The 14,081-nt window shown below is 42.7% G+C and overlaps 1 protein-coding gene across 1 annotated transcript in view; it reads right to left on the bottom strand.

Moving 5' to 3' along the window:
• UAP1L1 (UDP-N-acetylglucosamine pyrophosphorylase 1 like 1) overlaps positions 1-14,081 on the bottom strand; it is a 165,999-nt gene that overhangs the window by 28,148 nt on the left and 123,770 nt on the right. Inside the window, exons 5-6 of the mRNA XM_069241458.1 lie at positions 12,353-12,546; positions 11,182-11,322 (exon numbers count right to left, since the gene is read on the bottom strand). Coding sequence (XP_069097559.1) covers positions 11,182-11,322; positions 12,353-12,546 — 335 coding nt within the window. The remainder of the gene's footprint in view (positions 1-11,181; positions 11,323-12,352; positions 12,547-14,081) is intronic.

Genomic DNA, 14,081 nt, shown 5'->3' with positions numbered 1-14,081 from the left:
ACAACTGCACAAAGGAAAGGCAAGTGACCAGTGGTGGTACCCAGAGCTCCTGCAGGTGGCCACTTGATTCTGCCATCTTGGAAACAAGATGAGCAGAGGCCCCTGGGAATATATGAATGGTCAGAACAAGTAGCTGACATCAGTGACCCCTCCGATAGGTGTTCCCCCTGCAGAGTGACCAAGCCCAGTTAGGGCTATTTAGATGCTCCTTTGTGGGTGGGTACCCAGATTCAGCGTGCAAGACTCCACCAAGACGCCTCTGCATTGACCTCTTCTGCTCCTGGCCACCGGAACTGCTGCTGGTTTTCTCAGGATCCAAACAACCCTGCAACCCCTGTGACGACCTCACCTTACAACATTGTTTCTCCTTCTCCTTCCAGCAATTGCAACATTTCCACGGCTGTGCATCCTCTGGGGTCGACAAGACTTCAGCTGCACCAAAGAAGCAAGAAGGAATCTCCCATGGATTAAAGGAGTCACTCCCCTGCATCCGCACTTAAGGCAATGACGTCCGGCAGCTGAGATCTTCTGTCCTCTTGATCCGTGAAGATTCTCCAACACAGGTGGTGGTTCTGAGGGGTGCCCTGGGTCCTCTTTTCCTTCTGTCCAATTTGGGAGATGGTCTGCCCTTGCCTCTTCCTCCAGCAAAGAATCCCTGTGCACTGCAACTGTTGCAGCAACCAAAGCTAGTTGACACCTGCTCCGAAGAATCTTCAGGCTCCAAGTAGCCCCGGCCTCCAGCACTTCATCCTTGCAAGGACAGTCTCCTTTCAGCTGCTTCAGAACGTTGGACTCCTCTACAGGTGTGCTGACTGGACCTCACTGCAACATACTGTGCCTGCTGCCAGTGGGTTGTTTGTTGTTGTTAGGACTGCTTCTGCTGGCTCTCCTGACTGCTGAGGGTCAGCCCGGACTTCCCTTCAAGGCTCGAGTCCCCTGGACCTTGCATGTCCTCTTCAGCTCTGCAAATCCTCTTTTGCTCACATTTGCATTTGCCAAGACTTGTTGGTGGCCCTCCTGACCACTGACCCGGTGACTGACGTGGGACAACTTCTGCTCAACTTCAGGGACTCATCTGCAGCTCCTGGGCTACAGAGCTGACCTTCATCTCCCACCGTTACCCAGGTCTTCTCCCTCAGAAGGGTGGGCAGTGACTCCTGCCTCACCTGGACACTCCTGAATGGACTGGACTCTGTCCCCTTCTCTTGCAGGTCCTCTTCATCCAGAACCCACCTTTAGGTGCCACCAAACTGGTCCTGTTCTTGCAAACTTACTTTTCCAAGTCTCCTTGTTAGTCTGTTGAAGACCAGGTAACTTACCTCTGCTCTCCTGGTCATTGGAGGTCTTTTAGCTACTCACATTACACTATTTTAGTACATGGTTTGGCCACGGCTTCCTAGACACTGTTCACTAACTAATGAGGGTGGCCTGGACCTGGTATAAGGTGCACACACCACAGGTGTCTACCACACACAAGGCCAGCCTTTCAACAGTTACAATACTACACAAGTAGTCAAGATTCTCAACTATCAGTTCTTAAACTTATCCATTTGCCACAGATCCAAGTAGCTGTCCCTAAACCATGTTACAAATAGAAGCTTGATCCTTCATATGTACCATCATAGCCAAATGAAAAAGCTCTTTAAATATGTAGGCATTTTTAGTTAGGAACCTCTTTTGAATGTATATCTTTGCTTGAAACACTTAAAGGACACACCTCGAGGAGGTGAGTTTCAGGAAGGGATGGGGTTGGGGGATTGATCTGCTAGCTACAGCAATTAAAAGATACAAGCTCTTCAGCCAAGAGCTTTCTAGTTGATACAGGGAGACCTGGCCGATCCACAGTTTAACAATTTAATTGAGCTGTCAGTTTAAAACACCCCTTTTATGGAATGACGAAATTGCAGCAACATTGAAGACATGAATGAAATGCACCGTAGTCCCTCCTGGAACACTGTTGCATTTCCGCATGCTGTTCTGTTTCTGGTGCTGTCTACAGCTGCCAAACTAACGGGAAATCCCAATAGTATCAGCACAAAAGTCACCATGTTGACTTGCTCTTGAGCGAGTAGTATAAACAAAAAAATGACCCAAAATTGTCCATGATTAAATGAGAAAACCTTAGCTGCTCTTGCTTCAATAGTTCCACAGAAAGGATATAACCTTCTGTGCCAGAACATCATCCCAGCAATGACTGACATACCATGGTGGGGTCTGTAACAGACAGTTAGCAACCAACTGAGAGATTAGACAAAGGAGGTTGGAAAAAGCTGAGCAAATGACAGATTTGAATTGTGGCCTTGGCTACCAATTTCTCTTTAAGAAGCATCTGTATTATGTTAGAAACTCTTACAGTTTTACCATTTTTTTTGGATAAGATATTCTTGGTTAATATATACAAGAAACCAAAGTTAAGTGATTCATTTTGCGGTCTGGAGAATAGACTCATATGAACTGCTTATCAGCCAAAGAAAACTCACAAATTCTAAAAATGTAACGCAAAGCCTTTATTTTGGTGGTGCCTCACCTTGTTGACAATATGTACACCCAGGGATCAGACCTTTTTTAATTTTATTGGTAAACACTCAGCTTAGTACAATCAAAGAATAGTATGAAAATAAGTTACTTAACCTGTAACTGTAGTTCTCCGGTATTGGCATCTTTCATAGATTCACATACTTGAATCATTCCCAGTTGTCAAAATGGGAGTTAGTTCCACAGTACTATTAGACTATTAGTGTAATATTAAACATAGTCTGAGAAGGCCATAAAGCCTTCAATTTAGAAACATATAGCTATTATTTAAAAGAGCCTGAACGTCAACCAATCATGCTGAAGCACCCTCTAGAACATCCCCCTAAGAGGCTTCTGTCTCTCATATTTTCAGATCACAAATGTGAATATTTATCATACTAAAAAAAAGGAAAGCCTCTCAGGAGAGGAGGGTGGGGTGCACTTGAATCTATGAAAGATACCAATGCTGGAGAACTACAGTTACAGGTAAGTAACTTATTTTCTTACTCCAGTATTTGGTCTTTCACAGATTCACATGCTTGAAATGGATTAATCAGCATTTTAATGGCACATTTTTATATGAACATCAGAATACATTTTTACTTATATCCATATATTTAAACATATATAAACAAAGTAAAATATGCATGATACATTAGAGTTTGGTGGGTACCACCTACTACAATGGCTCTCCCTTCATGGGAAAGATACCATAATACCACCTGGGTCACTGCAGCATCTCTGACCTGCAAAATCTAAGCAGCAGTTCTGCATAAATGTGTATCTATTTTTCCAGGTCGCGCTCTGCAGATATCTTGGATAGACACACCGACAAACAATACTGTTGATGTAGACATCTCTCTGGTTAAATTAACTTGCACCTTTGATTGGAGTGTTGTGCTGGTTCTTTGATAACAAATTTGTATGGCATTAGTTATCCATCATGTTATGCTTGGTTTCATCAGTGGTAAAATTATAGACCTCTTTAGACATCCAAGGAATGCAATACCCTTTTTGCTGCAGTCTGGGAAAAAAGCCTTTAGAACTATTGGTTCATTTAAATGGAAGTCCGATGGAACTTTGGAAAGAAATTTGGATTCATTTACAGAATCACTATCATTTGTGAATTGTACGAAAGGGTCTTGAATGGTGAAAGTCTGCATTTCATCAACCCGTCGTGCTGATGTCAGTGCCAACAGGAGAGCCACTTTCCAAGACAGAAATTTAAGGTCCACTTTGTGTACAGGTTCAAATTGAAATTTCAGTAGTTGAGAAAGCACAGTGTTTAGTTGCGAAAGTAGGAGAGGACACCTTACTGACATGAAGACCCTAAATAGACCTTTGAAAAATTATTTGATGAGTCTGCTAGACCACAATGATGGTGATGCTGCTGATCTCCTCAAGCGGGATATGGCTGCTATTGGAAGAGTGAGCGAGACCTGAATGTGCCATCTGAAGTAAATAAGGAAAGATCTCTTCCGGTATAGACGACACTGGGTACACGTTGGACTGTTAACACCAGAATCAAAACCACTTTCATTCAAGATTGTAAATCTTGTTTGTGCTATCTGCAGGAGCCCTGGCCAGAATATCCCTTCATTCCTCTGGGATGTTCAGATGTGTAGATTGAATAAATTCAGGCGCCAAGCTGACAAGTGTAAAGATTTGGGATCCGGAATAAGTACTTGGCCTCGCCTCATCTTTAGTAGAGAGGGAAGTGACGGCAGTTGTATGTGCTGTCTCTCTGAGAGGAGAAGTAGCTCTGTGAACCATTGCTGTTGTGGCCACCTTAGAGCGATGAGAATAATCGTGCAGGGCTCAGACTTTATCGTCATGAGAATTCTTGCAAGGAGAGGAATAGGAAGAAAAGAATAGCCAAAGATTCCAGACCATGTGATCAAAAACACCTTCCCCCACTACCCTGGTTGTTGATGCCTGCTTGCATAGAATTATCATTTCTGATTCTGGGAGGTTGCGAACAGGACCAGATTTGGTCTGCCCACTGTTGGAAAATTCCCTCCAGTACTTCCTGACTGATCTCCCATTCGTGACAGGTACTTCTCATCCAGCTCAGAGTGTCCGTTATGACATTTTGCTTTCCTGACATGTTCAGCTTACAGATTCACCTGGTAATGGATCGACCACTAACAAATCCTTTGTGCCACTTGGTACAACGTGTGAGACCTTATGTCACTTTGCTTGTTGATACAGTGAATGGTTGTGGTGTTGTCTGTGTAGATGAGCACTGCAGAATTTTGTATTCTGGGCAGGAAGGTTTGTATGGCTAGATGTACCACCTTACGTTCTAGGAAGCTGGTGTGAAGAGACAACTGAGATGGCTCCCGTTTGCTGCTTACTTGTAAATCTTTCAGACGAGCTCCCCAACTCTCTAAGGAAGCTTTTGTGGGGAAGACCGACGAAGAAACTAGGGGTAAGAAAGTCAGGCTTGCAGAGAGATTTGCCTCTCAAATTCACCAGGACAGAGCTGTGTGCATCTCCGGGGTGACACACACTACATCGTCAAAAAAGCCTTGTGTTTGGATCCATTGCCTGTCCAGATCGTCTTGCAACTGTTGCATTCAAAGGCGGCAATATGGTACCAAGGCAATGCATGAAGACATCATCCCTAGCAGGGATTTGAAGAGGCGAACAGGATGTGACATTTTTCCTTGTACCTGACGGGCCAGGTACAGCATTTTTTCCTGTCTTTCTGGAGTTAGATATGCTTTGTTCAGCACTGTGTCCAGGGTAGCCCCTAAGAACATTATCCTCTTGGGTGGCTGAAGGGTTGACTTTTGCAGATTCAGTGTAAGGCCCAATTTGTTGAAAAGGTGTAAGCATGCGTTGGTTGGCCTCTGTGCGGATTGGTGGGAAGGTGCCTTGACCAGCCAGTCGTTTAGATACAGAGAGACTTTGTGTTTTTCCTTTCTTAACAATGCTGTAATGGTGCCAGGCACTTTGTGAAAATGCGAGGGGTGGACTTCCAGCTGAAAGGAAAGACCTTGAACTGATAATGGCTGCCGGCTATCGTAAACCTAAACAAATGTAGATGGGCGTGGATGTATTGGGATGTTTTCTAAGATATTTGTTCAGTTTCCTTAGATCCAAGATATGTCTCCATCCCCCTGACTGCCTCTGGACGATGAAGAAACAGGAATAAAAACCTCTTCCTCTTTGGTTTCCAGGGACTTCTTCTATGGCCCCTTTGTTAAGCATGGTCTTTACTTCTAACCAGAGAAGATGCAGATGTTTTGGCTGCGACTTCTGGAGTCATTTTTTTAATGAATTCTAGTGTGTGGCCGACCTGAACTAGACTCAATACCCATTGGTCTGTCGTCATTTTCGCCCATTCATGGAGGTGACTGAATATTTTGCCTGAGGCTTGGCTGAGGGAACAGAGATGGAGCTGGTGCCTGTAATTCGTCACTGTTGATGTCCTGTGTCTTTGCTTTGACAACCCAGTTTCCTCTATCGGTTTGCCATGTGTAGGCTGCCTGAGGATGTTGCCTCTGCTGGTACTGCGGACAAAGCTTTTATGCTGGATACCTGTATTGTTGATAATTCCCTCTATAGGAGAACTGCCTTGTACCTCATGCGTCACAAAAATGTATTTTATAAAACTGCAGGGTATCCAGTCACTTGGCGGTATCAGTGTCCATCTTTAGGATTTGGAGGGCATTGTCCATGTGTTTTCCAAAGAGGGCTTCACTGTCATATGGGAGGTCCAGAATTGTACTTTGCACGTCCAGTCTGAAGGAAGTGGATTTCAACCAACCTTGCCTTCGTAGGACTTCTGAGCCTGCTAGATGTCGAAAACCTGTGGACACAATGTCCGTGGTGCAGTGGATTTCGGAGGAGGTACGTATTCCTTCCTGTAGGGTCTTCTTAGCCTCAGCTTTGACATCATCTGGAAGACAGTCAAGATAGGGTGCGATGTCTGACCACATTTGTCGGTCATATCTTCCAAGTATCACCATGGAGTATGCTGCTCGCACCATAAGTGCAGACATTGAAGAAAAATGTTTCCACATGTTGTCCAGATGCCTACTTTCCTTATCAGGAAGTGCTGAGATTGGTGCAGATGGATTCTTAGAGCGGTGCTGTGCCGCTTGGGTGATTACAGAGTACAGTTTGGGATGCCCAATGAGGCAGACAGGAGAATCTTCTAAGACTTTATTTTTTTTTGCTCAAGCATGGAAAAACTACAGCCGCTGGGGGCGGGACTTTAATGGTCTTTATCCCTTCTTCCCAGATGTAATCCATGATGGGTATAGCCGTGAAACTCTCCATAAATGGTTCCTTGAAGTCATACGAGAAGCAATAAGTTTGTTTCATCCTCATAGGAAGATCAAACCTCTTTGCCACTCTCTCCAGGAGATCATAGAACCCTCCTATGTCTTCATGGGGTGAACTCGTGGGTGGTGGTGTTGGGGATGACGTTGTTGGGATGAGGTAATCATTCCACTCAGTGTGGACATGCCAAAAATCTTCCTCTTCTGTGTTGTCATCTGAAGACGAGGTATCATGCAAAGGCACCATTGTAAACTGCGATGTATGCCTTGCGGAGGCAGCTCTGGGTATATTTTGAGGGATTTGTGGAGTGGAGGAGACACAGGAGGAGTGCTCAGAGGAGCAGTCACCTGTCTGGGTGAAATAACTGAAGGCAGAAAGCGTCTGGGATAATCTGCCATCATCAGTTGTAAGTCTGAGACCAATGCCCACGGTGCACATTGCACGTCTTCTTGATAGTGTTGATAGTAATAGAAAACCTTGTGTGTGGGGAGGTGGGATGGGGATGGGAATGTAACCTTTTCCCACTTCATAATCTTACTATGGGTGTTTTGCGTGCAGTTCTGACAGGCTCCGTACGACCTCACAAGGACCATCATCCAGTGAGTCATTCTCATCCAGGTGATAACTTGCTGTAAGACTCTCGTCTTGGGGACAAGACTGCTGGATTCAGGTGGCAGCACTACCCCGTGTGGGGGACGGAGTCTTATCCCACACAGTCTGGTAACTGTCGGCCTAACCCTTTCGGCTAGCTTGAGGCACCTCACCAAAACCCAAGAGTAAAAGGTGATTTGTGGCAGCCCAACGCATGACACTCTCTGACTTCTCAGGAAAGTCGTGATGGAACAGATTATACCCCTTTCTCTCTGTTACATGAATCTCTTACATGCAAAGACAAACAAAAGCAGGACTTGGTTCAATATATATATTCAATGAAGCAACTGTATTCTTTGTAAAGAGGCACAGATAGCGATTATTAGGATGATAAAACATAGCACTTATCATTGTGATGAAACAGATAAAAAGTCCCAACATTTTGTCATACTAGTGATCTAAAATCCCTATCTGCACTACTAAAAATCTACATGAGATCAATAGAGTGCTAGCCCTAATCTGCTTGTACTGAGGGCCTCATTGCGAGGCTGGCAGTCATAAGACTGGCAGCATCGCAGTGACGGTTGGACCAACGCGGCTGTGGCAGTCTGACCACCACATTACTAGTTTTGCAGTCAGACCACCATCCGACCATCGTCTCCTCCAGGAAGATTACAACCTAGTTCTCCACCAGCCTTTTCATGGTGGTGAAAGGCTGGCGTAGAACAAGTGCAGGGGCCCTCCTGCCCAGTACTGCCGAATGCGCACTGTCTGCCTTGCAGACAGTGCACATTCCAAGGGTGCTGGGCGGCCCCCTCTGTGCTACAATATAGCACTCTATTCCTTTAAGGGGGCTCCTAGTTTGTAGCACTATTCCCGCCAGTCAGGCTGGCAGGAATGCTCTATTTCAAGGTTTCCACTGGTCATCCAAATCAGGCCGGCAGAAACCTTGTAATAGGATGGAGGCCTTGGCGGAGGCATCCTCCCTGTGAGTTTAGTGGTCCTACGTTTGAACCGACAAACTCGTAATGGGCCCCTTAGACTCTGCAAGAAAACCCATCCAAATACCAGGATAATAAGCAGGGCGGTTGCCTACTGGTCTGCTGGCAGTCCTCCTAGGTGTGGTTGGAGTGAAAAGTAGGACTGAGATGAAGGGATAGAGCATAATATGGCTGGCTGGAATGTTGCTTTATAACCTGGTTAGAGGCAGTCTATTTTATTTAAAAAACGTGTTGTTGTTCTGAGAACTGCCCTGATGTGATAAAATGTCTTTTCTGTGTAGGATAGACACTGTACTCCCTGGACCGGCAATACTCGGTAAACAATCATGTACCGCCACATACAATAAAATGAAATGCAACTAGGTGAAAGGGCAAAGGCCTCAAGCCCAAAGCTCGAATAGATGTGCCCATGAGAAGCGCTAAAATAACCTCACAACAGACTGGGTGATAAGGGTGAGATTTTGCTTGGGGATGTATGTTCTAGTATTAGGTATATTGCTAGTTCTGGGTCTTTTGGTCTTTCCTGAAAAATGTATTTCGCCGACAATGTCATCGTTTAGGTCGGCGACGATGGTCTCACCAGCACTATTATTGAGCTTAGTATTGCCATGGATGTTGTCGTCGTCGACAAGGCAGAGACCAGTTGGACAATCAACAAGATGGGCACCGCAGACTGCATCGTTGTCGATGTAGTCAACGGTGATGTGATTACAATGACAGTGGTCACTGTCTGGGTTAGCATCGTAGTCGTGGCCATAGTAGTCTTCATTGTTGATGGTATAGTCGATTTCTTCATCGACTGTGGGCTCATCAACGACCTATCCGTCGATGGTACAAAACAACTTTTTTTTGAATTTGTGGGAAATTTGAAGTGGAGGTGCGCAGGAGGCTCAGTCCTTGATATTTCAGGATTCTTTGGAGACAAAAACATGTTCTTTAGGCTTTTGAGAATGTTTTTCTGAGGTACTTTGTTCCCTATGAGATTTTTCTGAAGGACTGCTCTCATTGGAAGACCCATGGTGGGTCTTTTTAGTATATTTTCTAAGAGGCTCATCAGAAGAGCAAACTTCGTACCTCTCCCTCTTTTTTTTTTTTTTTTAACTTTCCGGAGGATGAGGAAGACTTCTCACATTCATCCTCAGAAACAGTGTCCAATTTAGCTTACGTTTTTGGAGCTGCAGTAGTAGCCCCCCTCTCTGTCTTTTAGGGTTTTGGAATTAAAGGTAAGACATACCTATAATAATTCACTTTGTGGAATGTATAAAGGCAGTAAACACAATCTTTGTGTTGATCTTCGCATTTAGTCTTTTCTTCCATAGGTCCCACTTGGTCTAAAAACATTTTTTTAGCTTGCTCTGGCATTGTCAGATTTGACACATATGGCAACTAGTAGTATACAGCAGATGGAAAGAACTCTCTCTGAATACTGGAAATAAGTTGAACTGAGCAGATCTTGCAGCAAAAAATTTGAGAGTCAGAAGCCTCTGAGGGGAGTGGTTCTAAAGAGTGCTTCAACATGACTGGTTGAAGTTCAGGCTCCTTTAAATGATAGTGATATTTTATTGAAGTGGAGGCTCTATGGCCTTCTCAGGCTGTGTTTAACATTATACTTCTTTCTAATGGTACAATGGGACTCACACTTTGACGAGGAGGAAGGATTCAAGCATGTGAATCTATGAAAGATCCAATACTGGAGTAAAATATACATTCCACTTCCTCATTTACTGATGGTTGTTATTTTGAAAATAATAATATAGTACTTTTCAATTGTGCTAAGAAGAGTATTTACCTATATCTCGTTACAATTTCTTTATGTACATTGATGATATCCAGGTGGTTCTAACAATTACTAATGATATGAGAGCTAGCGCAGTAAATCTTCATTTTCATTGCAGATAAACAGTGGATGAGCTACAAATAGTGGAAAGTGAACAGAGAAAATAAATTCTACATTCCAACATCATCTTTCTGGTAATTTTCCTTTTGACCAGAAGCACTGGGTGACTGTCTTGTATTAAGAACCTTGGTAGTCAAATGCGATGCGCAGCCAACCAGCACACCCAAAATTAGGGCAGCAGTCAGCTCGCGTTTTCACCATGTAAGAGTTTGGAAAGATATTTTTAAGCGAATTTCCCTCAAAGGATTCCGATAACAAATGCCTTTATCTCCTTGCAGGTGGAATCTGTAATGCCCTCAACCTTGGCTTATGCAAATTCCTTATCGGTTCGTTGCAACTAGCAAAATGCAGCTGGCAGTATAGTCACAGGCTTAGCAAAGCATGATTATGTGACCCTGCTCTTGCTTCACTACTCTGTCTCCCCTTAAAGCAAAGGCTGTATTCAAGTTTGTGTGCTTAGTACATCAAATCTTGCTTGCAAGATCTTAGCCACCGCTTACAACACACCTTTCCCAGTATGGTGAATAAATGTTTTTAAGATTTCAAAACCCATGTCTTCTTCTTCAGGTACACAAATATAGGCTATGAATAGTGGTAGGACTGTTTTGGTGGCAGTGGCCATTCAATTTAATCTCTGTGTATTAGCTGAGCATAATCTACTGAAATCTCAGAAACCATTAAGGACCTTGCTTTACCAATTTAGATAGTAGCTTTTTCATAATACCTTTCTCTTCTGCAATCTCAACGCTATGGTTCCATCTGTTGGAACAGCACTTCACAAAAACCTATGATTTGATACATTTCTTTAGCAGAAAGCACCCTTCCTGGGGATCAATTTAATAATTTTGCAAGCAATGGGGAAAGATTTTCCTTTTGGTCACTAACTTAGAAAACTGGAACACGTCAAACACAAACTTCTCCATCTTTATTCCGTTCGCTTTGACAGGTTTTACCAGATTTCCTTCCTCATCGACAAAAGGAACTTTCTTCAGGGCCACGTGAGGCTTCAGCAGGTGTTCCATTTCTCTTTTCATGTACGGAGCCAAGGAGAAATGAGAAAATATTAAATGTTACATTCAATCATACTTCATACATTTCACAAATTTCAGAGCTAACATGGTTTATTAAAACTCCTTGTCAAGTTTCCAGGTTGTGTTTTTTTTTTATGTTTTCAGTACTTTTATAGTGCACAAAACATGTTCTCTAACATCACTGTATATTATCCATACATCCTAGACTTCAATTCAGTATTTGGCAAGATTCTACAATTAAATGCTGCATGACTGATATGTAGGGATCAAACACTATGTCACGTTTGCTTCTTTCTTCTTTGATTTAGAAACGTGATCAGGAGAGACTCGTCAGACCCTGTCCTCTGACAAACCCATATCCATTTTCCTGGGACTCTATGCTGCACTCTATGCTCACAGCACACATCCTAAATAACTTACTACACAAAATGACCCTTTCTGCTCATCACCAAGCTGCTCCTCTGCCTCAAGATTTATTAAGTCAGCTAGAGTCTGGATAATCTGAATGGAGGCACCATGGTTTGTAAAAGTTTGTCAGTTGCCATGAAGATTAGTGTGCAGAGTTCTGTCCTTGGATGGGACTACTAGGTGTATCAAGAAGCTAGCTTAAGTTGCTTGAACATATGTCATTTATTTGCAAGTGACTTTGCTGTGGGTGAGGCTGAGCAGGCTGGTTTATTGTTTGGCACGGTTGTGTTCCCGAATCTCCATCAAGACTACAAATAAGAGTGAGAGCCTGCTCCTGGAATGCAACCAATTAATAAAACAACACATTAGAGTACTGCACTACATGTATGGTTCAAGACAATTACCACAACCAGTATTAACGGGGTGGGCTTATATACCCTGAGTGTTTCTATGAGTTATTGATTCAAATGATATGCTGACGATATACTTGATAACATTCATCTTCAGTCGTGCCAAGCCATCTTTTCCAAGATAGCTGCACTACTCAGAAAAAGCATTTGCAAAGAGTGATACAGCACATTGCTAAAAGGTAAATAAATGTTGATCTCTTCACTTACCTCACCACAGTCTTAAGGAAGTCCAGGGTAAAGAAGTGATTGCAGATATTCCCAGCACTGTACGTCAAACTTCCATCTGGGTTACGCATTTGTGCTATCTCTGGGCTGATTTCACTGTATTCCACGACCTGATATACCCCATCAACTTGGCACACAACACCAACAGGCTCTGCAGGGTAAGATTTCTCTACAACCTGAAACAGCAAAACCACATAAAAAAATAAAATAAAAAGAACTCACTTATAATCCTAATTTTATATCACAAGTATCCGAGTTCAATTTGGAAATCTCTTTCCATATAAACATTTAACAAATGCCTAGTTAAGAACATTCAGTTTCTTTGCATTAATCTAAGCAGAATGAAACAAAAAATACTAAATAAGAAAAAGGCCTGATAACCTCTTTAAATGTTCTTTCTAAAGGCTAAAATTACAGTTAGATTAAGAAGATGAGTCGCAGTCTCCTAGAAGGTAATTTAAAGGTACCAAGCTGCTCCGATATCACAGACTGCATTGTCAGTTACAGCAGTTCATTCTGATGGAGTCAGCTAGAGAAGGCTAAATTGCTTACCTGTAATCCGAGTTCTCTTCCAGGGAAATCCTCATCATAGCCATAAGCATTGAACAGTCCCGTCCATATGTGGGGACCCCATAGCACATATTATTATTATTATATATATACACACACACACACGGAAACCTAATGTACGCATTACCTTAAAATAAATGAAATTAAAAAAGTAAATAAATAAATATATATACATACATATATATATATATATATATATATATATATATATATATATATATATATAAAAATATGGAAAATGTCACTTACCCAGTGTACATCTGTTCGTGGCATGTAGTGCTGCAGATTCACGTGCTATGCATATCCATTGCGACATCTAGTGTTGGACTCGGAGTGTTACAAGTTGTTTTTCTTTGAAGAAGTCTTTTCGGAGTCACGGAATCGAGTGGTGACTCCTCTCGGTTCCATTGTGCATGGGCTCCATTGTTAGATTGTTTTCCCGCAGAGGGCGAAGAAAGGAGTGATAAGAGTATAGAAATATAAAGAGATGTCCATGCAAATGTAAATATAATGTATATACATATGTACAAATTTAACAATTAAACGACTACAGGCTTCCAGGGAGGAGGGTGCATGTGAATCTGCAGCACTACATGCCACGAAAAGATGTACACTAGGTAAGTGACATTTTTCGTTCGATAACATGTGTAGCTGCAGACACACATGCTATGCGTAGACTACAAAGCAGGTAGTCCTCTGAAAAAAGCGGTGGCTAGCCTGTAGGAGTTGAAGTTGTTTGAAATAATGTTTTTAAGACAGCCTGGCCTACAGAGGCTTGTTACTGTGAGAACACATCAACACAATAGGGTTTTGTAAATATATGAGGGGTTGACCATGTAGCTGCTTTACATATGTCAACCATTGGAATGTTTCCTAAAAAAGTCTTTGTTGCACCCTTTTTCCTAGTGGAATGTGCTTTAGCAGTGATCAAGTGCTGCCTTTCTGCTTTGATATAACATGTTTGTATACATCTAACAATCCCTCTTGCTAATCCTTGATTTGATATAGAATTGTCTGTATGTGGTTGTTGGAAAGCAACAAAGAGTTGCTTTGTTTTCCTAAACTGTTTTGTTCTGTCTATGTAGTACATAAGAGCTCTTTTGAGATCTAGGGTATGAAGAGCTCTTTCTGCCACAGAATC

The sequence above is a fragment of the Pleurodeles waltl genome, chromosome 6 (assembly GCF_031143425.1).
Source record: "Pleurodeles waltl isolate 20211129_DDA chromosome 6, aPleWal1.hap1.20221129, whole genome shotgun sequence".
NCBI classification, from domain to species: Eukaryota; Metazoa; Chordata; class Amphibia; order Caudata; family Salamandridae; genus Pleurodeles; species Pleurodeles waltl.
The sequence above is the reverse complement of the archived record's forward strand: the minus strand, read 5'-3'. Positions and strand labels throughout refer to the sequence as shown.